The 26,651-nt window shown below is 46.3% G+C and overlaps 1 protein-coding gene and 1 long non-coding RNA gene across 17 annotated transcripts in view; one reads left to right on the top strand and one right to left on the bottom strand.

Annotated features, from left to right (window-relative positions):
* PFKFB3 (6-phosphofructo-2-kinase/fructose-2,6-biphosphatase 3) overlaps window positions 1–23,244 on the bottom strand; it is a 77,071-nt gene extending 53,827 nt beyond the window's left edge. For 3 of the 8 annotated variants that reach the window (XM_081879892.1, XM_081879893.1, XM_081879896.1), the window contains exon 1: window positions 4,292–4,409. Coding sequence is in view for 1 of the 8 variants with exons in the window: in XM_081879898.1 (XP_081736024.1) it covers window positions 22,892–22,907 (16 nt within the window). In the remaining 7 variants the exon portion in view is untranslated. Of the gene's footprint in view, window positions 1–4,291; window positions 4,410–22,891 lie in introns of those variants that run through there. The other 5 variants (XM_081879894.1, XM_081879899.1, XM_081879898.1 and 2 more) reach the window with 4 other exon arrangements.
* LOC309352028 overlaps window positions 1–26,651 on the top strand; it is a 215,669-nt gene that overhangs the window by 170,376 nt on the left and 18,642 nt on the right. The window lies entirely within an intron of this gene.

Genomic DNA, 26,651 nt, shown 5'->3' with positions numbered 1-26,651 from the left:
CGATGGGGGTGGAGACGCTCCTTCAGGTATACTGGTAGCTTTGAGAACACTGTCCAACCATCTCATCCTCTGTCGTCCCCTTCTCCTCGTGCCCTCCATCTTTGTCTTTTCCAGGGAGTCTTCTCTTCTCATGAGGTGGCCAAAGTCTTGGAGCCTCAGCTTCAGGATCTGTCCTTCCAGTGAGCACTCAGGGCTGATTTCCTGAAGAATGGATAGGATTGATCTGGCGGAGGGAATATGGGGAACCATGAAGGATGCCAAGAAGGAATAAGCCAAACTTTGGTCTGAGCGGCTCCCAACAGAATATTAAAAACAAGATACAACGCCAAACATTAAAAACTTCCCTAAACAGGGCTGCCTTCAGATGTCTTCTGAAAGTCAGATAGTTGTTTCTTTCCTTGACATCTGGTGGGAGGGCGTTCCACAGGGCGGGTGCCACCACGAAGAAGGCCCTCTGCCTGGTTCCCTGTAACCTCACTTCTCCCAGTGAGGGAACTGCCAGAAGGCCCTCGGCGCTGGACCTCAATGTCCGGGCTAAACGATGGAGGTGGAGATGCTCCTTCAAGACAAGCCTTTTTTTTAAGGGACAGGTGGCAACCGTACACCTCCCTTATCCATCCTCCCCCCGGCAAACGAGGGATTATCCTCTTTGAAAGACACAATCCAACCAGCAGTTCAAGGAAAAGATGGCGCAGGACAGAGACCGGCCTGGCCTGGAGAGAATCCCAAGGGCCAGATATAAAGTCTTGGAGGGCTGTACAGCGGTACCTCTAGCTGCGAATGGGATCCGTTTCGGAGGCCCATTGGCAACATGAAAAGAACGCAACCCGCAGCAGCACATCAACGCACGGCGAGTTGCAATTTGCCGGTTCTGTGCATGACATCTCCGCATGCATCTGCGCATGCACAAGCAACGAAACCCGGAAGTAACCCTTTCGGGTACTTCTGGGTCGCCGCGGGACGGAACCTGAAAGAACGTAACATGAAGCGGACGTAACTTGAGGTATGGCTGTATTAGGTCCACATCCACCTCTGGCATAGAGGCTGCATTGCCACTTTGCATTCCCACCATTTTGCGACATGCAGTGCCAGGATGCCTCCAAGGCAATAGAACTCCCTTGGGAGTCTTTTGTAGTCCTCCTATAACTACCGTATTTTTTGCTCTATAAGACTCACTTTTTCCCTCCTAAAAAGTAAGGGGAAATGTGTGTGCGTCTTATGGTGCGAATGCAGGCTGCGCAACTATCCCAGAAGCCAGAACAGCTAGAGGGATTGCTGCTTTCACTGCGCATTGATCCCTCTTGCTGTTCTGGCTTCTGAGATTCAGAATATTTTTTTTCTTGTTTTCCTCCTCCAAAAACTAGGTGCGTCTTGTGGTCTGGTGCATCTTAGAGAGTGAAAAATACGTGTATTTCAAAGGGACAGCCGCTGCCCTCTCCCTGCGGTCACTGCAAAGAGAAGACAAAAAGCAGGAAACTTTTGTAAACCTTCAACAAAGAATGTGCAATGCGGTGTTGAACTGAATGTGACTCAGCCGGGCGGTTAAGTCAAGTTCACGAAAACCAAACTGGAAAGAGCCTTTGAGAAGATCCCAATGAAACAGAAAGCCATCCCACCAGGGTGGGAGGCAGAAGACGACCCGAGGGCTTCCGCATTCTTGGCAAGACTGCATTAGGGAACGGTCTTTCCCCTCCTCCCCCTGAATTAACACGCCAAACTTCCCACCTGACAATCAGGTCTTCATTGCACTGAAATAAAGTACCGTATTTTTCACTCTATAACACGCACCCGACCATAACACGCACGTAGTTTTTAGAGGAGGAAAATCCGTAGGCATGCCACCCGTAGGCATTCCCTCCATAACACGCACAGACATTTCCCCTTACTTTCTAGGAGGAAAAAAGTGAGTGTTATGGTGCAAAAAATACGGTATATTTCCTCAGAGTCCCATTGGAGAAACAAGCTGCAGCTCAGCAGCAGAGAATGTGTTTTGCATGCAGAAAGTCCCTGGGTCAATTCCCAGCCTAGAATCGTAGCACTGTAGAGTTGGAAGGGACCCTCGAGGGTCATCAAGTCCAACCCCCTGCGAGGCAGGACTCTTAACAAGTGGTCTCCCGTCCAGTTTGAAACCATATCGGACCCTGCTTAGCTTTGCAAATGTGGCTCCAAAAGACTCCCTCTCTGAAACTGCTGCCTGCCAATATACACAGTAAGGAACACAGTGGTACCGCTGGCTGAGAACAGGATCCATTTCGGAGGCCCATTCGCAACGTGAATAGCCAGCAACCTGAAGCACCGTATCTGTGCAGGTGTGTGGCGCAATTTGGCGCTTGTGTGCATGCACGAAGCACGATTTAGCGCTACTGCGCATGTGCAAGTGGCGAAACCTGGAAGTAACCCTTTCCGGTACAGTGGTACCTCGGGTTACAAACGCTTCAGGTTACAGACTCCGCTAACCCAAAAATAGTACCTCGGGTTAAGAACTTTGCTTCAGGATGAGAACAGAAATCGTGCACGGCGGCAGCAGGAAGCCACATTAGCTAAAGTGGTGCTTCAGATTAAGAACAGTTTCAGGTTAAGAACGGACCTCCGGAACGAATTAAGTACTTAACCAGAGGTACCACTGTACTTCCGGGTCAGCGCAGGACACAACCTGAAAAAACGTAACATGAAGCAAACGTAACATGAGGTATGACTGCAGTGGTCTGACTTTGCATAAGACAGCTTCCTTATTGACCTTATTCCAGGGGTGCCTCCACAAACAGCCCTTCTTCCCACAACTGTCACACTTTGATCGCTCATATTTTTTTGCAGAGCAGGCAAACGGTGCCGTTTTCCAAGTAGCTCAGCCAGTGTTGTTGTTGTTGTTTGCATTCCCCTCCCACGCTTTTTTTGCAGGCCTGATTTCTGGACAAACATTTGGAAGGAAATGGCAGCTGCGGCCACAGCCTTTCCAATGCAGGCAGACAAAGCCCCATTGAGGCTTTTGGGGGGCATCCTGTGCATTTAAATCAGGTGAGAGGAAACCTGTGGCCCTGTAGATAATGGTAGACTCCAAATCCCATTGGTCTGAGTTGGCATGGTCGAGGGTTAGTGATGATGGGAGTTGTAGTCCAGCAATACAGCATTTTCACTCCAATTGGAAGCATTCAGTTAAAGGAATTGTTGTGAAAATAAGAAATGTCTAGGCTGATGGGAGGTGAGGGTCCAATATATTATATATTATATTATTTATTATTATTATGCCACCCATCTGACAGTTGCATCGGGAGCGGGGGCAACAGGTCTTATTTAACCATAATCCTTGCCCACACGTCCAGTGTTCGAAACTCCAGAAGCTGTACCATGACAGAACTTGAGCCACATGTTTTTTAAACCTGTTTCATCTTTTGAACACACCGGGCCTCAGGTTATAATCAACCTAAGCCTCATATCAGAGGTGGCAAACCTGTGCCTTCCCCACAAGGCTACGTGACTCCCATCAGCCCCAGCCAGCGTGGCCAACGATCAGGGATCAATATCATCATTATTGCTATTATTTATGGCATTTATGGGACACAGGTGGCGCTGTGGGCTTGCTGATCAGAAGGTCGGCAGTTCGAATCCCCGTGACGGGGTGAGCTCCTGTTGCTCGGTCCCTGCTCCTGCCCACCTTGCAGTTCGAAAGCACGTCAAAGTGCAAGTAGATAAATAGGTACCACTCCAGTGGGAAGCTAAATGGCATTTCCATGCGCTGCTCTGGTTTGCCAGAAGCGGCTTAGTCATGCTGGCCACATGACAGAGAAGCTGTACGCCAGCTCCCTCGGTCAATAAAGCGAGATAAGCGCTGCAACCCCAGAGTTGGTCACAACTGGACCTAATGGTCAGGGGTCCCTTTACCTTTACCTATGGCATTTATATAACACTGCCTTTTCCTCCAAGTTGGCATACATGGCTCTCCGCTCCCCCATCTCATTTAATCCCCACCACAACCCTGTGAGGTTGGTTCATGGCTGAGTAGGGATTCGAACCCTGGTCTCTGGGGTCCTCCTAGTACGACTCTCTAACCGCCACGCCACGCCAGCTCTGGATAATTGGAGCTGGAGTCCGGTAACATCTGGAGGACCCCAGGTGCTCCATGCATGTTTGAAATCAAGAACCTCTAGGTGTTGGCGGACTCCAACTCCCATCAGCGCTCAGGGATGATGGGAGTCGGAGTCCGAGGCCACCCAGTTGCAGGTTCCTCGCCTTCGTCTGAAAGCAAGCGGCTACATTCGGCCCTCAGCAGCCCGGACTTTTATCAGGAACTCACCCCGGCTTCCCTTACGGACCCATGGATTGCCTCGCTGTCGGTTAAATCACCCCCAACAGCCTCCTTCTCTTTGGGTCTGACTCATCCGGTGAAGTCACAAGGCTTCCGCGTTACCCTGGCAACTACCCAAGCCATCCTTGCAAAAGACAGTTGACGGGGGTGATGCCACAGAGTGACTCAGCCGTGGTTTTGCGGCAAACTACACTCAAGCTTCGGACGCGGGTGGCGCTGTGGGTTAAACCACAGAGCCTAGGACTTGCTGATCAGAAGGTCGGCGGTTCGAATCCCCACGACGGGGTGAGCTCCCGTTGCTACCGGTCCCTGCTGCTGCCAACCTAGCAGTTCGAAAGCATGTTAAAGTGCAAGTAGATAAATAGGTACCACTCCAGTGGGAAGGTAAACGGTGTTTCCGTGCGCTGCTCTGGTTTGCCAGAAGCGGCTTAGTCATGCTGGCCACATGACCCGGAAACTGTGCTCCCTTGGCCAGTAAAGTGAGATGAGCGCCACAACCCGAGTCCGTCACGACTGGACCCAATGGTCAGGGGTCCCCTTTACCCCTTTACCTTAAACTCAAGCTTGGTATTAGTCAGGGCACAACTGTCCGTATTGAATGGCAATCGCGTACCTGCAAATTTATGGCCACGTGCACACAAACAGAGAATTATTTGTGGCCCTGTAGATAAGTCTTTTCAAAAGGGGTTCAACAGGGCATATTCCTAAGTAAGGCCACCATATAGCTGGGATAGCTCCGTCGGTGGAGCATGAGACTCTTAATCTCAAGGACGTGGGTTTGAGTCCCAAGTCAGGCAAGTAAATAAATAAATCCCTGTATTGCAGGGAATTTGGGCTATAGATGACCCTCGCAGCGCCTTCTGCCTCTATATTCCTATGATTTAAAGCACTCTTTAAATCAGCTTTAAACTGTCATGGCTTCCCCAAAATAATTCTGGGAATTGTAGTTTGTTAAGGTGCTGAGAGCTATAAGGAGGACCCTATTCCCCCCTATACCCGAGCTACAATTCCCAGAGTTCTCTGTGAAGAGATTTATTGTTCAACCACTCTGGGAACTGTAGCGCCATGAGGGGACAATTTTCAGCACCCTTGACAAACTACAGTTCCCAGAATTCTTTGAGGCGAAAGCCCAAACTGCTTAAAGTGGTATCACGGTGTTTTAAATATACAGTGTGAATGTGGCCTAACATGGGATAGGATTGCAAGGCTTAATCTGTTTTCTTGCTGCATAGAAGGTTTCCTCATTGCTGTCCTGGCGGCTTATATAATTGTTGGCTGCTCAGCTTGACCAAGAAACCGATACCTCGCTATTACACACACAGTCAGTGCCCTGCTTGTAAAACCTCTCTGATTCCTTCTGCAGTAAGCAAGTCGCAGACTCTGGATTAAAATACAGCACAATCTGTGCCCAGTGTCCAATTTTCAAACCAGACTCGCAACATCACCAAATCCTGTCCCCTCTAAATGCCAAAGATCACCAATCCTTGTCGGGCGTGTTTCAGCGTTAAAGCACATCTCTCTCACAAACACCATGCAAGGCCAGAGGTGCCGGTTGCAATTTCGAAAGAGCATTTTTGCTAGCCCAAAAATGGAAAGCGAGTGAGGTCCCAGCCAAAGAAGAATGGCAACATAAACTGATGGAATATGCAAAGCTTGCATATTTAACATACAGAATAAAAGAACAAGAAGAATGCACGTTTAAAGGAGACTAGAAAATGTTTACTGAATATATGGGTAGAAATTGTGTACCTTTAAAAACGCTGGCAGCATTTAGATCAATTCAACAGTGTAAATAAGTTTTGATGGATGCAACAATGGAATACTGAATGGTTTAGTTCAGGTAAAATATGTAGGGAAGTACGGTATGCAAAATGAACCGCGGAAAGAGACGAAGGGAGCGGCAAAGGATCCTAATTGCTAAAAACTGGAAAAAAGAAACTGTGCCAACAAAAAAGGAATGGCAAGATAAACAGGCTAGATTAACAGAGGCATTTAGAGATCACACTAGACAAGAGTTTCAAAAAGCATGTGGAAAATGCAGAGAATACTTCACAAAACAGAGCCCTAAAATACATACCTGGACTTGTTTCGATTAATGTTTGCAGGAGACTTTGTGGATATTTAAGTTATAATTAGAAAAATCTTAATAATTATTCATAAAGGAGTTTATAAGAAGTAAATTAGGAGGCCAGATACAGGATAAAGGAAGTCTTTTATTTGGTTGTTTGTACTGATGTATGTTATGCTCACTGTATGTTATGTTCATGTTTAATGAGGGTGGATTTGTGTATTGGGGGGGTGGGGGGTTGTGTTATGTTGTAAATAAAATTCCAATAAAAATATATTTTTAAAAAAGGAAAGAGAAGAAGGGACGTCATTGGTTTCAGGTTGTCTAAATGAATATTTTGAAATGTAAATTAGAAAAATTTAATTAAAAAATTATATATGTTTAATGGGTGGGGTATAAATTATTATTATTATTATTATTATTATTATTATTATTATTATTATTATTTGTGGCATCCAACAAAGCTGAATGCAGGAAGATTGGAGACAGAGCCAAGAAAGTCCTTCTTCACGCAGCGCATAGTTAAACTATGGAACTTCGTGATGGGCACAATGACGGCACTCAAAGAGGATTAGCCATATTCATGGAGAAGAAGACTATCAATGGCTGCCCGCCATGATGGCTATGGTCCCCTTCCCCAGTTGGAGACAGTAGTGCTCCTGAATACCAGTTGCTGCAAACCCCAGAAGGGGAGAGTTGCTCTTGCGCTTGAATCCTGCTTACAGGTTTCCCATTGAGGAATCTGGTTGGCCACTGTGAGACCAGGCTGCTAGACTAGATCATACCCTCCAACATTTCCCTGATGAAAATAGAGACGTCCTGTTCCTTACTACTACTACGCCACCCATTTGACTGGGCTTCCCCAGCTACTCTGGGTGCCTTCCATCATATATAAAAACATTAAGCAACTTCCCTATACAGGGCTTCAGGTGTCTTCTAAAGGTTGTACAGTGGTACCTCGGGTTAAGAAATTGATTCGTTCCGGAGGTCCGTTCTTAACCTGAAACTGTTCTTAACCTGAGGTACCACTTTAGCTAATGGGGCCTCCCACTGCCGCCATGCAATTTCTGTTCTCATCCTGAAGCAAAGTTCTTAACTCAAGGTACTATTTCTGGGTTAGCAGAGTCTGTAACCTGAAGCATATGTAACCTGAAGCATCTGTAACCCGAGGTACCACTGTATAGTTACTTACAGTCATACCTCATGTTACGTTTGCTTCATGTAACGTTTTTCCAGGTTGCGTCCCACGGCAACCCGGAAGTACCGGAAAGGTTACTTCTGGGTTTTGCCACTCGTGCATGCGCAGAAACACTAAATCGCGCTTCACACATGCGCACAAGCGCCAAATCGCACCACGCACCTGCACAGATATGGCGCTTCAGGTTGCGGGCTTCTCATGTTGCTAACAGGCCTCCAGAACGGATCCCGTTCGCAACCAGAGATACCACTGTATATCCTTGGCCAGTGGTGTAGCGTGGGTTGTCAGCACCCGGGGCAAGGCAAGTAATTTGCGCCCCCTAACCCATGGATTTGCGCCCCCTAACACTAACCCCCAGATGTTGCACCCGGTGCGGCTGGCCCCCCCTGCACCCCCCACGCTACGCCACTGTCCTTGGCTCAAGGGTTGCATAACTCCATGCCCTCCAACATTTCTCCGATGAAAATGAGATGTCCTAAGGAAAAGTGGGACATCCCGGGATCAAATCAGAAACCGGGACGGCTTCTGTAAATCCAGGACTGTCCCTGGAAAATAAGGCCAGTGGCCTGATCCAGAAGGATAGCGTTCCTTTCTTATGCATCTGTTAACCACAAGCATGTTGCAAAGCCTGCAAAATCAAAACAAAACAGCTAGTTCTAGACTTCCGGGATAGCGCGAACGGGTAATGGCGGATTCCCTCCGAGTTCTGGAGGGAATCGGCTCCGTTAAGGACGGGTCTTGCCGTGCCGGCGACACGGGGACCCTCAGAAACCGCAGGCGCTGAAGCCTGCGGACATGGAGACTCGGTGGGCACCTTAAGCGCCCTCCCCGACCCGCGAAGAGCCTTTTTAAAGGCTACGGAGGGGACCGGAGAGTGGCGTGGAGCTGAGAGTCGATCGCTGCCTTGGCGGAGCGAAGCCGCGAGCCATGACCGGAGAGCGCTATCTTTCTTCCTGAAATTTGGACTGAAAAAACAACTTGTGAGTAGAAGGAAATTTTGGCACTAAAAGTTTTATTATTGAATTCGAGTACGAGCGGGGGATGTGTTAAAAAGGAAGTCCACACTCCCCCCCCCACCAAAAGACTCAAAGTAAGGAGAGGAGCACTAAGTCGGAAAGACTCTGGTGCTGAAAGGAAAAAGAACACTTTCATAAATTGGTTGAAAAAGTTATTTGTGCTGGAGTGAAGAGAGGGGAATCTCAGAGGTTTTGCTTTTTGGCGGACCCCCCCCCCCCGAACCCGGGCAGTGCCCTGCTTGGGAACCCGAGAGAAAAAAACAAGGCGTTTGACAGCTGTCAAAAGAGCTGTCAAACGGACGTCAGCTTGGAAATTGTGTTAAAATTGTGTTACAACTATATTGTTGGGACTAAAAGTGTTACATCGAATTGACTGGAAACAAACTAATTTTGAATAACAAAGTAACGAACTGTTGGAAAAGAACTATGATGGAAATCCCCCTAGAGGGAACTAAAGACATTGCAATGGCTGCGGAAGGAAAACTACTGGCAGAGATAAAAAAAATGTTTTCTCTGGTGGGAGCTCTGCAAGAGCGGAGCTTAGCCATGAGAGAACAACTGATGACCTTCAATCTTAAACTAAACAACTCTGTTGGTGGAGCTAACCGGATGGAAAAAGAATCTGCAGCTGTAGAAAAAGAGACAACTTTAGAACTGGGGGAAAAAGAAGAAAAAGAAGAAGGAGTTCAGGAGGAAGAGAGTAATCAAATATCTGTAACTTTTGGGAGGAAAAGAAGTGAAAAAGACAACCAATGGATTACAAATCTGCAAAGAGAGAGAAAGATGGAAGTCCCTGGAACAACTGAAACATTAAGCTACGAAAGAACGAACAAGTATGATGGAGACTTCTTCTTTAAGCTGCAACATGGGAGATTTGTTGATCCTGGACAAAGACTGTTTTTGTTTGAAAAATATGAGGAACTGGTGACAGAATTCCTTCGAGAAGAGAAGATCAATAAAAAGGACTATAAACAAAACTGCTGGAGAGTGACTAACTGGGGCCTAAGGGCCTCTGATGTGAGAAATCCGGGTTAAATCTGTTTTTTTTTTTTGTTTTTTTTTTGGACATTAATGCGGGAAGGGGCAAAAACCGGGACAGAGGGGGAGGGGAGTGTAGGGTGGTAAAAGTCTGGGGTTTAGAATAGAAATATTATTGTTTTTTTGATTTAATATAAAGAGCAAGGAATTTATGGGAGAGAAATTAGGCCGACCTTAGAGAAACAACTTAATGTGTATAATGGATTTAAAGTAAAAATGGATAAAGGATAAACTATAAGAAAAGATATGAATAATATTTAAGAGATTTGAACAAATAACTTGCTGAGATATTTAATGAAATGGGAAGGTGGTTGGGGGGGGTGGGGGGAAGTCACGGAAAGAGGGTAATGATTGTAAGGGTATGAAACTACAGATATTCTGTTTTGTGTTTTGTGTTTATGATATATGTCTGTGTTTGTTTAAAAAAAATTTTTTTGAAAATCCAATAAAAATATTTTTAAAAAAAACAAAACAAAACAAAACAGCTAGTTCTCAACCCGTTTTTCTAGGAAACCACCCTGAGCGTATTTATGAAAAATATTTACTGCATGCCAACACTTTCCACACCAACAAAAAACCTCCAACCAGTTAAAGGTACTCAAAAGGTACTTCCCTGGATGTTCTGCAATGTTGTGTAATTGTCTGAGCTTGAAAAATATGTTTGCTCTCGGCTCTCGGTGAAACTCAGAGCAGAAAAACACCGGGGAGTGGACTCGGGGGCTGCTTGTTTATCGGGCTTGCCTGTTCCTCAGGCTTCTTGGAAACGGCTGCTGCATGGAGATAGCATGTGAACAGGGCTGCAGGCAACAATGCGCAAGCATGCCTCTTTCACATGCCCAAGCCTTGCTGCGGGAGCTCGGTTACAGAAAGTTCAGGCAGTGCAGAGAGAGGAAGACGTAGACTTCCTACTCCTGGACACGTGGAAGGAGCGTGCACAACCACCCCGGCTGCTGAGATAGCAGTCGTGCCAGCTGCGCTCTCCAATAAGCTGTTTATCCCTCCCTAGCAAAAGGGACTGTACTCTGCCTCCTCCTCCAGCGAAGGCAGCAGGGAGAATGTTCCCAGGGATAGGATGCCAGCCTCCTCGTGCCACGGCCCTGCCAAATGCAAAAATAGATACACACAGAAACACACACCTCCTCCTGTCTCAAGGTATTTGCAGTTTCATAAACACATTTCTGGCAAGGGAACTGTTGCTGAAGCCAAAGGTTTCTTAGAAGCAGAACACTCTGCTCCAAATCCCAGGAATAAGTACAGTCATACCTCGGGTTACAGATGCTTCAGGTTGTGCATTTTCAAGTTGCGCACCACACCGAACCCAGAAGTACTAAATCACACTTTGCGCATGCGCCGAAGTGCTGAATCGTGACCCACGCATGCACAGATCTGCAGGTTGCAAACACTGCGGGTTGTGAACATGCCTCCCACATGGATCATGTTCGCAACCCGAGCATCCACTGTATTTGCTTTGTTGCATCAATATCCCAGACCCTCCAAGTGTTCCTATTTTCCAGGGACAGTCCTGGATTTACAGCCGTCCCGGTTTCTGATTTGATCTCTGAATGTGCCCCTTTTCCATAGGACGTTCCTATTTTCATAGGAGAAATGTAGGAGGGGATGATATCCCTCCTTCTCATCAATTTAAAAAGTAACTACAGTGGTACCTCGGATTAAGAACTTAATTCGTTCCAGAGGTCTGTTCTTAACCTGAAACTGTTCTAAACGTGAAGCACCACTTTAGCTAATGGGGCTTCCCACTGCCACCGCAATTTCCATTCTCCCACTGCTGCCGCGCCGCCAGAGCATGATTTCTGTTCTCATACTGAAGCAAAATTCTTAACCCGAGGTACAGGAAGGTAAACGGCGTTTCCGTGCGCTGCTCTGATTCGCCAGAAGTGGCTTAGTCATGCTGGCCACGTGACCCCGAAGCTGTATGCCGGCTCCCTCAGCCAGTAAAGCGAGATGAGCGCCGCAACCCCAGAGTCGGCCCTGACTGGACCTAATGGTCAGGGATCCCTTTACCTTTACACACACACACACACACACACACACACACACAATACAGCTAGTAACTAATGATTTGATGCCCTTTTGGCACACCCAATACCCAGCAGCCTAGGGCAGTCTAATGACAGGGCCAGCCCTGATACAGATTGAGAAACAGCTCCTCAAGACCTGGGACAGAGATGCTCCATGTGCACTGCTGTGATTTTCCACTTTGCATGGTTATTTCCAGGAGCCACCTCAAGTTTTCACTCTAAATAAAACACAGGGGTCGGCAAGGTTTACCTCACCTGGGCCGGTTCACTCCAGTGGAGATCCTTCCATGGGCCGGATTGTGAGTGAGTGCAAGCAAGCGATCTCTGGCATCTGCTTCTGTGCCAGAATGCAATTTCTGGCATTTGCGTCTGCACAGATGCGATTTCCGGCACCGCAGAAGCGAGTCCCCGCGCCGTGCCGGTTTAGCACAGCACAGGGACTCGCTGAGTGGGCGGCTCAGTTCAGGGGTGGCTCATAGGCCAGTTGAACGACCTCCATGGGCTGCTTGTGGCCCATGGGCCTAAGGTTGCATACCCCTGGTCTTACTGGTTTCCAGGCAGCATATGTACAGTGGGCAGTTTGGGGAGGAATAGTTAGGATCAGACTAGTCAATGCTATCCAGAAGGCGGCAGCTGGACTGGTGACTGGGAGCAGCTGCCGAGACCACATAACACCGGTCCTGAAAGACCTACATTGGCTTGGTGGACGTGCCCAAGGATTAAGACTTTCTGGGAGATGATCTATAATGAAATGAAAAAGGTATTTAAATATACCTTTCAGAAGAAACCAGAGGCCTTTCTCCTGGGCATGGTCGGCCAATTGGTGTCAAAGAAGGACAGAACTTTCTTTATGTATGCAACAACAGCAGCAAGAATACTCATCGCGAAGTACTGGAAGACACAAGATTTACCCACCCGGGAAGAATGGCAGATGAAAGTGATGGACTATATGGAACTGGAGGAAATGACTGGCAGAATCCGAGACCAGGGAGAAGAGTTGGTGGAAGAAGATTGGTTTATCTACAGAAACATTGCAAAATTAAGGAATGTTAGAAGGATGTTGGAATGAAGTAATGTGGTTTTAGCAGAAATGATATAAAGGATTAGGTAAAAATTGATTTTTTTTAATTGGTGAAAGACGAGAATGTAAAATTACAGTATATTAAGATAAATTATTAGGATAAAAACAAAGCTGGAAAGGATTTGCTGAAATATCTAATTGAACTAGAATACAAAAAAGGGAGGTGTGAGGAGGTCAAGGAAATAAGCAAAGGAAAGAAAGTTATGTAAAGGTTTGATCTGGTTTGTTAAAAATTGTTTGTATTTTTTCTGTCTTTTTTTTCTTTTCTTTTTTCTTTTTTCTCTTTGTAATCTTTAAAATTTGAATAAATATTATTTAAAAAGAAAAAAGAAAGACCTACATTGGCTCCCAGTACGTTTCCGAGCACAATTCAAAGTGTTGGTGCTGACCTTTAAAGCCCTAAACGGCCTCGGTCCAGTATACCTGAAGGAGCGTCTCCACCCCCATCGTTCAGCCCAGACACTGAGGTCCAGAGCCAAGGGCCTTCTGGTGGTTCCCTCACTGTGAGAAGTGAGGTTGCAGGGAACCAGGCAGGGGGCCTTCTCAGTAGTGGAACCCACCCTGTGGAATGCCCTCCCATCAGAAGTCAAGGAAATAAACAACTGACTTTTAGAAGACATCTGAAGACAGCCCTGTTTAAGGAATTTTAAATGTTTTATTGTGTTTTTAATATTCTGTTGGGAGCTGCCCAGAGTGGCTGGTGAAACCCAGCCAGATGGGCAGGGTATTATTATTATTATTAATAATAATAATGCATGCAGGAGGGTCAGCAAGGGTGTAATCAGAAGGAGACAGCACACTTCAATTTGGGGAGGGGATGGACAGCACTCTGCAAAATGTTGACGATCAGGAGCAAATCACTTTATATGTTTCTGCTGAAAATGCACGTGAACATGCGAGTGACTGAGTGAGTCTCTACAAGAACAAGGCACATGGGAAGCTATACCAGCTTGCTCTTAAAGCAGTGTGATTTTCCCGTCAACATGATGGGATCCTGTCCAGAAATGGGAAATCCAGGCATCCTGAGTCATCAGATGCACGGCTAGATTTAGATAAAAGCAGGTTCCATTAATAGCTGGCGGTGGCACTCAGAGGTGGAAGAGGAGGGGAAAGAAAAAGAAAAAGAGAATTAGCTTCTTTTCTGCACATTATCTAAGCAAAGAAGCTCTCCAAAGTCAAGGGAGAGCAGGGCCCTTTCGGTCCTGAATGGGGAACCTTTGGCCTCCAGGTGTTGATGAACTACAGCTCCCATCAGCCCACCAGGCATGGTCAATGGCTGGGGGTGATGGGAACTGTGGTTCAGCAATGTCTGGAGGCTCAAAGGTTCCCCATGTATGGGCCAGCAACTGATACAGGAAAATAAGATGCTATGCTAAGAATTGGTAGGGGGGAAAGCAGGGAGACCAGCAGTAGGTTGGGGCAGAGCCAAAGACCATAGCTGTCAACTTTTCCCTTTTCTTGCAAGGAATCCTATTTGGAAGAAGGGAATTTCCCTTTAAAAAAAGGGAAAGATTGACAGCCATGGCCGAAGACAGGCAAAGTCAACCCCCCTCCATCAAATTGGCTGTAAGTAAGTTGGCAGGCAGGGACGCGGGTGGCGCCTAGGGCTTGCCCATCAGGATGGAATGACTCCACTTTTTGGGCAGCAGGAGGCAATTATTTGAAGGGACATAGGAAGTGGCCCCCTCCTGAGTCAGACCAGTTGTCTTTTCAGCTTGGTATTTCATCTACGGGCGCATGTGGCTAAATCACAGAGCCTAGGGCTTGCTGATCAGAAGGTCGGCGGTTCAAATCCCCGCGACGGAGTGAGCTCCCGTTGCTCGGTCCCTGCTCCTGCCAACCTAGCAGTTCGAAAGCACGTCAAAGTGCAAGTAGATAAATTGGTACCACTCCGGCAGGAAGGTAAACGGCATTTCCATGCGCTGCTCTGGTCCGCCAGAAGCGGCTTAGTCATGATGGCCACATGACCCAGAAGCCGTACGCCAGCTCCCTCGGCCAATAAAGCGAGATGAGCGCTGCAACCCCAGAGTCGGCCATGACTGGACCTAATGGTCAAGGGTCCCTTTACCCTTTACCTTTATGTTGGCCGGCAGGTGAAGGATGAATCATAGAACTGTAGCGTTGGAAGGGACCCCGAGGGTCATCTAGTCCAACCTGCTGCCATGCAGAATTCTCCACTAAAGCACCTAACTATCGGCCACTTGCAACCAAGTGAAGATGCCTGTGTGTCTCACATCTCCACCCTCTGGATTTGCATCCCTGGGGATCCTTGGATCTTGACTGTTTTCACACACTAATACATATCAGTTATATTTTTATCTGTACAATTGGGATGAATTTCTGGCACCAAATTGCTTTCTCTGTGCAGCCCCAGCAGGAACAGTGGGCGACGTTATAATTAAATGTTGTCGCTTGTCTTCGCTTACCCTGTCCCACTGCCCTGCTCACAGTTGTGAAGGTTGTTCTTATGTTATCAATGGTCCATGTGTCACCACTGGGAAAAAGAGGCCAATACAGTGGAAGCTCAGGTTGCGAACGTGATCCGTGCACGAGGCACGTTCGCAACCAGCAGCGTTCGCAACCCACAGCGCCACATCTGCACATGCGCGGGTTGCAATTCGGCGTTTCTGTGCATGCGCAAAGCGCGATTTAGTGCTCCTGTGCGTGCGAGAGCGCTGAAACCCAGAAGTAACCCGTTCCGGTACTTACGGGTTTCGGCGCGTCCGTAACCCGAAAACATGCAACCTGAAGGGTCTGTAACCCGAGGTATGACTGTATATCTGTGGACTGTCCCTGGATCAAGTGACTTTTCTTCTTGACGTTCTCGGAGCTTTTAACCTAGCTCAAGGTTGTCATCAGAACTGGCTTGATGTTTAACTGAGCAGGAATCACAGTCATTCCTGTAGCAGGAACCCCCCACCCCAATCATTCAGTTTGTACAAACTTCACACACACTCACACTCACACACTACATACGCTATGCTTCTGTTATAAATTCATAGAAAATCAACCATACATCGGTTTGGCACTGTTCCACTTTTATTTTAATCCATGAAGGAAGGACTACAAAATGGGGAAGGTTTGATACAGGCCAGCCATAATCCCTTCACCATCCCAACACATCCACAGGAGCCCTGCCCAGTTGCTATGCCAACCCTGATGGTCCCAGACAGAAGACAATCAAGATCACAAAGTTACAGATAGGTAGCTGTGTTGGTCTGCCATAGTCAAAACAAAAAATTCCTTCCAGTAGCACCTTAAAGACCAACTAAGTTAGTTCTAGGTATGAGCTTTCGTGTGCATGCATGTGTATCTGAAGAAGTGTGCATGCACACGAAAGCTCATACCTAGAACTAACTTAAAACAAAACAAATTCCTTCCAGTAGCACCTTAAAGACCAACTAAGTCAGTTCTTGGTATGAGCTTTCGTGTGCATGCACACTTCTTCAGATACCACACGAAAAGCTCATACCAAGAACTGACTTAGTTGGTCTTTAAGGTGCTACTGGAAGGAATTTGTTTTGTTTTGACTATGGCAGACCAACACGGCTACCTATCTGTAACTAGAACTAACTTAGTTGGTCTTTAAGGTGCTACTGGAAGGAATTTTTTGTTTTGAAGATCACAAAGAACTTGCATATGGGAGTGGATTCAGCATGGACTGAAACAAAGGACAGTGATCAGATCTTCCCTCAGGGGGCAGGAAACTGCAAACTCCCCTTTGTCTCCTGGAAGTGACTCATGGGGAGGGGGAGAGAAGAGAACCAGCCAGGTGATAGGACACTCAGGTTACCACCACAACTCCTCCCTCAACCCCTCCTTTCTGTAATGTATGCATGATGTTTCTGGGAGTGGGCTTGACCTAGAGGAGGGGAATTTCAAAAGTTTTTATAAGGTCTTGCACACCATTTTTCTGTGTCTTTTCTCTCACCTGCAAGTGAGGGGAACACCCTGTTGCAACAGTTCAATAAAGGCCAAGCCTACAGGCTGCTGATTTGCTCCAATTTACTCTGGTTGGTGTCTTTACTTTTTGTCCAAGGGAGCCCTCGGATTTTTCCAGTAACAGTCCATCATTTGAAAAATAAGACTTTTCACAAAATGGCAAGTAGACTTTCCGTTCTGGCGACTGCAACCTTGGTTTAAGGAGCCATTTGGCGCCTAGCGCATAAATCTGAGTTTCTAACACTGCGTCTGAGAGTCCACACACTAAATGTTACACACACAGGCCTCACACAAACAGGTGGTTTTGTTGTCTAAAGTGGGGCAGGTGTGCCAGGTGGCTGGTTTTAGATGCTACCTGGATTTGTCTCGCAGGACTGACTGACTGGTTCTGAACCCTCTGGAAACATGCTGGGTATTTGCCGTTCTTGTGAGCTCCTTCCTTCAGAGTCATTTTGTAGATCTATAAATGTCAATCCCTCCTTTGCATCTGAAATCAGAATCATTTTCTGCTTACATGACTCTGGGAGCTTTGTGGAGAATACCGTCTGTTTTATGTCTTGTTTTGGTAGCTCTTGAGTTATTCAGGTTATATTTCTGCTTTGTCATCTAGGTTATTAGGGTTGTATTTCTGCTTTGTCCTTGAGGCCAAGTCTGAGAATTATTCCTCACCATGCCCCTCCTGTGAAAGCTGTTTTCCCCCTCTTGTATTATATTCCATCCTCAGTGCCTCAGCCGAAAACAGCACAATCCTAACCATGTCTACTCAGAAGTAAGTCCTATTGAAGTCAATGGAACTTACTTCCAGGTAAAGTTGGGTTCAGATTGCAGCCTGAGAACCAACCCCAAAGTAGCAGCAGTTTTGTTTAGCTAAATCGGTATTTTTGAAGTCAGACCTCTTAAAGATTATTTCAGTTCCCTGAGTCCAAAAACCTTAATGATTTGTACTTCCATTAACATTGGCAAGTTCGCTATTCCTAAGTGGGGCGGGGGAAACAAGGTTTAAAATTAAAAATTGCTTGCCTCAGGGCCTTATAATTCTTGCACACAATTTCTGAAGGGCTTTCCTGCCCAATAATTTTACCTCCGCTTTCTCCTTATGGATTTTGAAACAGTATTATCACAAATCAAATAGTCAAAATACATTCTTATCAAGTACAGTATAATCAGTTTCCTCTGTTCTCTGTGTTGTTTAAACATGGTTATTTTTCTATGACCTTCGGCTATACGGACAATGCTCCAGCTTAAACAATTCTTGCATGTACTGCGTGACATGTACTTCTTGCCTTCAGGTAATATGCTTTTCCAAAAAAATTATGCCATCAAAGGGAATTCAGGCTTTCCAGCAGTAGTTCCCCCTTTCCCAACACAACCGCTATGGAAGCTCACGCCTTAGACACGCACACAAACACAATGAAAACTTTCCTAATTCCAGCTACGTAAACGAAACCCCCTGTTCTTTTCCCAGAGGAAATTCTGGTTTTCACAATTCAGGTTGCGGAAAAATACATTCCACCAAAGGTGACTCCACATTCCCCACTTCGAATTGCACACAGAAACAGGCCTACAGGGTAACTCAGGTATTCCTCCGGTCCGTTGCACTTTCCCTGGGAGAGTAATTCCAGTTTTACACCTTCTATACTGCTCTATTCGGAGGATAATCTCCCACCTTCCTATAATCTCATCTCATGCAAAAGCCTCAGGCGCAGTTCGCAATCGCACATGTTGTCATCACGGAGACATGCGCCAAAGTCAGATTGTATATGAGGTCCCCACCCGGTTTGAAATGGAGAGGTTGGGTGGGGAGTTGGTTGGGTGACAGCAGGTGAGGTCTGACAGGAGGCGCACTGAGTTTTGGTGGGAACAATAATGGAATGGCATAACAAGCTACAAGAATTTGCTGAAATGGCAAATTTCAGCTGAATGCTGAAATGGTTGACAAATAGCCTGAGAGGCAATTCAAAACAAAATTTTGTGGGAAAGTGGGATAGATATAAGATGTATGTTCAAAAATACAGTAAAGGTTCGCTATCGATGCTAGCATTCGACTGACGTTGCAGAGAGAGACTGAGTTGAGAAACAAGACCAAGGGTACATATTGATATAGGAATGTATTAGACAAAATGTAAAGAAATATACAATAAGAGTATATTCAATTGTAAAAAAAGGAATATACAACGGGATAGATAGGAAGTCCAAAGTGTTGGTACATATATGATTTTGGAATAGTTTTTTGTCCTTTTTTCTCTTTAGGTATACAGTGGTACCTCGGGTTAAGTACTTAATTCGTTCTGGAGGTCCGTTCTTAACCTGAAGCACCACTTTAGCTAATGGGGCCCCCTGCTGCCGCCGCGCCGCCGGGGCACGATTTCTGTTCTCATCCTGAAGCAAAGTTCTTAACCCAAGGTAATATTTCTGGGTTAGCGGAGTCTGTAACCTGAAGTGTCTGTAACCTGAAGTGTATGTAACCTGAGGTACCACTGTATAAACTTTGTATATAAACTTTGTATACATGCTGAAAATTATATTATAATAAGCCTTGAAACGTAATATGATAATGTTTACCGACGTAACGTAAGAACGTTAATAAATAAATAAATAAAACAAAATGAATAAAATAAATAAAAATGAATAAAATAAAATAAATAAAATAAATAAAACTCCAGTTGGTGGAACTGTACCTCGTTTGTCCTTATAGACCAGCTTCCATGACAGCAGGGAACCAGCAGTAAATCACACTGAGCAAATTGGAATTAATTCTTTATTAGCAAAAACAGGATCTGCACAGGAGTGCCAGGCCTGATGAGCACAGCAACTGATCTCCGGCAGGTCTTGCCCCCATGAAGCAGTTGCTGAGACTGAAGGTCCCTGCCTCCCCAGAGCTGCCCAAGTCCCCTCTTCTCCAGGGTTTTCCCCCAAGCAATCTGAGACTGTGCCTGTGTGAGGCTAACTTCTCATGCACCCTTTTCAGGCCTCTCTTGGTTCTGGGAGACAAGCGGACAGGAGAGTTTGTTGCAGCAGGAGGGGGAGACATCTGCGGCTACTCACCAGCCAGACTCATCTCTGCCTCTTGGCCTTGTCTCCTGGCCCAGCTTCTTCTGGCTCACTAAGCCTTGACATCACCAGAGACGTCACCTTGCCAACAAAAGTCTGTATAGTTAAAGCTACAGTTTTCCCAGTAGTGATGTATGGATTTGAGAGCTGGACCATAAAGAAGGCTGATCGCTGAAGAATGGATGCTTTTGAATTCTGGTGCTGAAGGAGACTCTTCAGAGTCCCATGGACTGCAAGAAGATCAAACCTCTCCATTCTGAAGGAAATCAGAGTCCCATGGACTGCAAGAAGATCAAACCTCTCCATTCTGAAGGAAATCAGTCCTGGGTGCTCAATGGAAGGACAGATCCTGAAGCTGAGGCTCCAGTACTCTGGCCACCTCATGAGAAGAGAAGACTCCCTGGAAAAGACCCTGATGTTGGGAAAGATGGAGGGCACAAGGAGAAGGGGACGACAGAGGACGAGATGGTTGGATAGTGTTCTCGAAGCTACCAGCATGAGTTTGACCAAACTGCGGGAGGCAGTGGAAGACAGGAGTGCCTGGCATGCTCTGGTCCATGAGGTCACGAAGAGTTGGACATGACTAAAAGACTAAACAACAACAACAAGCCTTGACACCTCCTCCTCCAAGTCTTCTCCCATTCACCACTCATTGTTGTTCCTCCACCACTGCCCAGGTTCTGAGCCTTCTTGCCTTGGGGGTTCCCCAGTTGGTTCGTCTGCATCCAACCAGTCCATGATATTCCACTTGCAGTTACATACTAGATTGGAACTTTTTAGAATAGCCTTGGTTGGTGTAATAAACGAAAATCTGCCCTTATTCTCTTATGGGGGACACAAGAGCCCTTATAGAGACCTTTGCAGGTTCTCCATCGGTCAGAGAAAATAACAGAGGCCAAACAGAGAATATTGAGAAGCAAAGCAGCTCGTAAGCCTGATCTTTATAGATCTGTTGCAACAGGGTGCTCCCCTCACATGCAGAAGGAGAAGGACCCAGAACAAAGGTGTGCCCGCCCTTATATAAACATTTTAAATTGTCCGCCCTGGAGTCCAAGACCACCCCCAGAAACATCATACATACAACACAGAAGGGGTGTAGCTCAAAACCACCCCCCAGACACATCACCCCCAAATCACAGAAAGGGCGGTCTACAACAGAAATCTGAGTGTGTTGTTTACCTCCTGTCTGGCAGGTTACCTATTAATGCTTACTTGATTGGATACCCTGGGGAACCTGGCCAGTCTTTTGTAATGATAAATAGTTCCTGAGCCAGGTCAGAGGCTCACCCTATTCATACACAGATATACCCTTAAGACAGGATTTGTGAAGGAAAAGACAATGGGGAGGCTTTTCCATTTTCCTTGACCTTGCAGAGAAATCATTTGGTCAGTTTGGGAGTCAAAACAGTTTCATGGCTGTTTTCCTGTGCTGCTTCCAGACATGTGTTTATATATTTATGTGCGTGTTCGCTTCGTACATTTATGAACATTTATTACATATATATATATATATAAAGGGACCCCTGGTCCAGTCGCAGCCGACTCTGGGGTTGCGGCGCTCATCTCACTTTGCTGGCCGAGGGAGCCGGCGTTTGTCCAAAGACAGCTTCCGGGTCATGTGGCCAGCGTGACTAAGCCACTTCTGGCGCACCAGAGCAGCACACGGAAACGCCGTTTAGCTTCCGGCTGGAGCGGTACCTATTTATCTACTTGCACTTTTTGGTGTGCTTTCGAACTGCTATGTTGGCAGGAGCAGGGACCGAGCAACAGGAGCTCACCCCGTCACGGGGATTCGAACCGCCGACCTTCTGATCAGCAAGTCCTAGGCATCCCCATATATATATATATAGGGGGACGCCTAGGTCATATATATATATATATATATATATATATATATATATATGACCTTAAATTTGTTATTTCCTTGGATATCCAGGTTGCAGCATAAGTGACGGCCCCAAGAGCGGTTTGCAACGTGTTCTTGGCTACGAGGACTCAATGGGATATCATGTACCTCCACTCCACCCAAGAGTGATAGTTTCTCATGTATGATTCAGAAGCCACTCGGAAAATTGGCCCATACATCATGCGCCAGGGGCTAAAACCCTCTTGGGCTTCTGAAACGGAGCGAATCCATATGGGGAAATGCTTCAGCAAAAGGAACACCAGCCGATAACATCCTGCAAGCCAGTAGAGGGGTTCTCATGACATGCCCTTCAATGGGCATTGCAGCCACATGCGCCCCACACGCATGTGCTGTGAGCCGCTTCAGATGCCATGTGGACAATAGGACACAGAGCTGGGTTGTGCAGTCCCATCACCATCAAATTTATTATCAAGTTTATGAGCCACCCTACACCTGCAGGTCCCAGGTGAGGTCGCAAGAACATAAATCCAGAATGAAAAACAGGTTGTGCTACATCCACCATACCCAATCATCTCTTAAGAAAAGGGAAGAACCTTCATTGACGGCAAGCAGCCATTACAAGCACAGAAAACCAGTAGTCAAACAGGGATAATCCTTATTCAACAAAGACCTAGCTTTCAGTGACAAACCTCCACTTTGGACTGCACCACTTCATAGAATCAAACTAACAGAATTGTCAACTCTTGTTTTAACTGTCTTAAAGTTTTATATTATGGGGAATTTTGCCTCCATAACTTTATTTTCTTTTTTTGGCAAGCAGCTTTAAGTTGTTGTTTACACACACCCAGAATCACGGGGCACACACATTTCATGAAATACTGTAGATGATGAAAAATGCATTCGAAATCCCACCTGTCAGGGAGGGAAGGTATACTTTGGGCTGATTCCTGAGGTCCTAATTTTCTACGTGCAGGGAATCCTCCCTGCAACGGGGGGTACCATGCAAGTCACGTGGCACACTCGCCCCCTCCGTACCTGGAGCCTAGCGTGGTGCAGCCCAGGTGCGGATTAACCACCTGGGCGAGAATCCAAGCCCTTGACCTGAGTGTCAAGGTACGAATTGCACCTGATCCGAGATAAGCAAGCGGAGCCTTGAGCACCTTGACTCTGGCTGCAAGGCAAAACCGAAAGCGATCAAGCCCACCCGTCTCCTCTTCGGAGGCCTGGACCACGAAGCTCCGCCTTGAAGATGAGAGAGGAGGAACGAACAACACCCCAAAGCGCTTACCTTTCCGGAAGGGCATCGCTGCAGATGATGCTTTAGCCCCCCTCTTGCAGAAAGTTAGGCGCGGGCCAAGCAGCTGGTTCTCTAACTGCAGGGTCTCGCTTATCCCGGGCCTTCCAGCTCTCTCTGCCTCGGTGCCTGGAAATTGGTGCAATAAGGAAGGAAACGGACAAATTTGGTCAATTCCTCTCGGCAGCGTCACCACCTTCGATTTGCAAAAGGAGGAAGCCGGGTTTGCAGGATGCAGCCCGCAGAGCGCCGCTTAACCCTTCGCCTCCCAGCCTTGCAGTTTGCTGAGATGCAAAGCTGGCCCTCAGCTCGCAAAGACAGCATTCAGGCGTCGGCGGTGGGCTCAGAAAACATTTGCAAAGGGAGCGAGGACCAAACCGTATTTTATTTGCCCAAGCATTTGAGATTATGGCATTTCTCTAATAAATTATTATTATTATTATTATTATATAATAATAATAATAATAATAATAATAATAATAATAATGACTTTTGCTTTGTGTTGCTTGGGTTACAGTGGTACCTCGGGTTAAATACTTAATTCGTTCCGGTGGTCTCTACTTAACCTGAAACTGTTCTTAACCTGAAGCACCACTTTACCTAATGGGGCCTCCCGCTGCTGCCGCACGATTTCTGTTCTCATCCTGAAGCAAAGTTCTTAACCCGAGGTAATATTTCTGGGTAAGCGGAGTCTGTAACCTGAAGCATATGTAACCCGAGGTACCACTGTATTTTTCAACTATTGCTCTGTTCACAGAGTTTTATAGATTGTCATTGTTTCGGTGGTGATTTGTTGACTATTCTGCCTTTTTCAGGCTGTATTTGTGATGTTCCATTAAGTACTAGCATGTTTTTATTTTTTATTGTCTGTGAGCCACTTTGGGATTCATTTATATTATATTTCAAATATATAATAAATCAACTCAAAATAAGGGCATTAGAAGAGCCTGGCTGCTGAATAATAATAATAAATTCAGTGGTACCTCTGGTTAAGAACTTAATTCGTTCCGGAGGTCCCTTCTTAACCTGAAACTGTTCTTAACCTGAGGTACCACTTTAGCTAGTGGGGCCTCCTGCTGCTGCCGTGCCGCCAGAGCACGATTTCTGTTCTCATCCTGAAGCAAAGTTCTTAACCTGAGGTACTATTTCTGGGTTAGCCTGTAACCTGAAGCATCTGTAACCCGAGGTACCACTGTACCCCCATCCATCTGACTAGGTCGGCCCAGCCACTCTGGGCGGCTTCCAGCGTATTTATAGAGAAACATAAGAAAACATTAAAAACTTCCCTATACAGGGCTGCCTTCAGATGGCTGCTGAAAGTTGCAGTTTTTTAACTCCTTGACATTTGATGGGTGTTCCAGAGGATAGGTGCCACCACCAAGAAGGCCCTCTGCCTGGTTCCCTGTAACTTGGCTTCTCGCAGTGAGGGAACCGCCAGAAGGCCCACAGAGCTGGACCTCAGTGTCCGGGCAGAACAATGGGGGTGGCGACGCTCCTTCAGGTATACAGTGGTACCTCGGGTTAAGAACTTAATTCGTTCTGGGGGTCCGTTCTTAACCTGAAACTGTCCTTAACCTGAGGTACCACTTTAGCTAATGGGGCTTCCCACTGTTGCCACCGCCACACAATTTCTGTTCTCGTTCTGAGGTAAAGTTCTTAACCCGAGGTACTATTTCTGGGTTAGCAGAGTCTGTAACCTGAAGCGTCTGTAACCCTAGGTACCACTGTACTGGGCTGAGACTGTTTTAGGGCCTTAAAGGTCAGAAGCAACACATTGAATTGTGCTTGGAAACATACTGAGAGCCAAGGTCAGTCTTCCAATGTGGATCGGGACAAAGGCCTGTCTTGTCCAGCATCCTATTCTCACAATGACTAATTAGGTTATCAAGGGAAGCCCACCAGCGGGACCTGAGCCCATTGTCCCGAATTGCAATTCCCAGCAACTAGAATTCAGAAGCCTTCTGCATCCAACAGTGGTTGCAGGGCATAGCCAACGTGGCTACCAACCACTGGATAGCCTTACCCAGTTCCGGCCCACCCATGAGGCAAGATGAGGCAACCACCTCAGGCAGCAGGATCTACCGGGGCAGAAGATCCTGATGTCAATATTTCTTTCCCCCTTGTTCCTGGTGTATTTTCCCAAACCACTTCTCATCCCTTGGGTTCAAGAAGGGGAAAGAGGCTGTAGCTCCGCATGAGACTCTTTAATCTTAGGGTCATGGGTTCAAGATGCACCGAAGATTCCTGCATTGCAGGGGGTTGGACTACATGATCCTCGGGGTCCCTACCAACTCTACACAGTTCTGATTCCCTGGGAGAGATATTGTAAAAGCAAAAGGAAACATCGCAGAAGCTGGACTTTATTGTGCGCGCAGCACCCAATCCGAAGAGCTATTTGCCAACCCTCTGCACACAAGTGCTTCTTATCCCCGGGGGGTGAACTCTGGTGTAGTTAAGTAACCACATTGCTGGCCCTTCCCACGTGGTCTTCCAGGTTCAGATATTATCAGCATGATGTAGAAAGCACAAGGTAACCTTCTGTGAAACCAGAAAGTGTTCCTCAGTACCCTGCATGGCGTTTTGTCCCTGAAACAGGGAAAACTATGTAAAATGTAAGCAAATGTGCTCAGTTAACTTCATTTCTGCTAATTCGTTAAATGGAAACAATTTTTTTTAAAAAAATCCTTCCAGTAGCACCTTAGAGACCAACTAAGTTTGTTCTTGGTATGAGTTTTCGTGTTTCGACTACGACAGACCAACACGGCTACCTACCTGTATCGTTAAAATGGTTTTGGGGACAAAACAATGGATCACATTTTAAAAATAATATATATATATAGTACAGCCTTCACCTAGTGCCCTCCAGCCATGCCAGGTGGGATGAATGAGTTGTGGTTCAAAATACCTGGAGAACAGCAGGTTTGGTACATTTGGTTATAAGGCTGCCTATTGCATCTGTATAAATCTCTCCAAATACTCACAATTCAAAGAATCCTTACTACTGCAGACCCGGACAATTTATTTAATTGGCTTCCAATAAAAATGCAGGCAGATTTCTGGCTCTGAATGCAAAGCTGCCATCATCTCACTTTCCTAATTCATTAGTGAGAGTGCATGTTAATTTCCTTATGGGATTTTTATTATTATTACTGTATTCTCTTCTAGGAAGATCATAATGTGATCTTGGCTTCTAAAGTGATTAGGAGAGGAAGAGGCTGGAGGAATACTGGAGCTCTTCAACTGGGCATGACAAGGAGAAGACACATGAGGTCATAGCTAAGCAGGAATTTTGTCACTATCCTGGGATATGAGTGTGAGTAGGGGAAAAAAACCCCTCCAGTTTTCAGAATCTTTGCTCCAAAGCAAAATGCAGAACTGCCTTTTTCAGGGGAGCATGGACATATATCAGCCCAGAAATAAAATGTCACTTGGGGCTAAGGAAAATAGATGAACCATTGGTGTACTAGCCTTATGTCAACAGAAGTCTATAGTGCGCAGGTCAAGGGGAGTAATAGTCCCACTCTATTCTGCCTTGGCCAGACCACACCTGGAGTACTGTGTCCAGTTCTTGACATCACAATTTAAGAAGGATGTTGACAAGCTGGAAGGTGTGCAGAGGAGGGTAACCAAGATGATCAAGGGTCTGGAAACCCGAACTTATGAGAAACGGTTGAAAGAGCTGGGTATTTTTAGCCTGGAAAAGAGGAGGCAGCAGGAGATATGATAGCTATCTTCAAATATCTCAACGGTGGAA

The sequence above is a fragment of the Podarcis erhardii genome (assembly GCF_964252035.2).
Source record: "Podarcis erhardii genome assembly, chromosome: 10".
Taxonomy (NCBI): Eukaryota; Metazoa; Chordata; class Lepidosauria; order Squamata; family Lacertidae; genus Podarcis; species Podarcis erhardii.
This window is presented reverse-complemented; position numbering and strand designations above follow the sequence as displayed.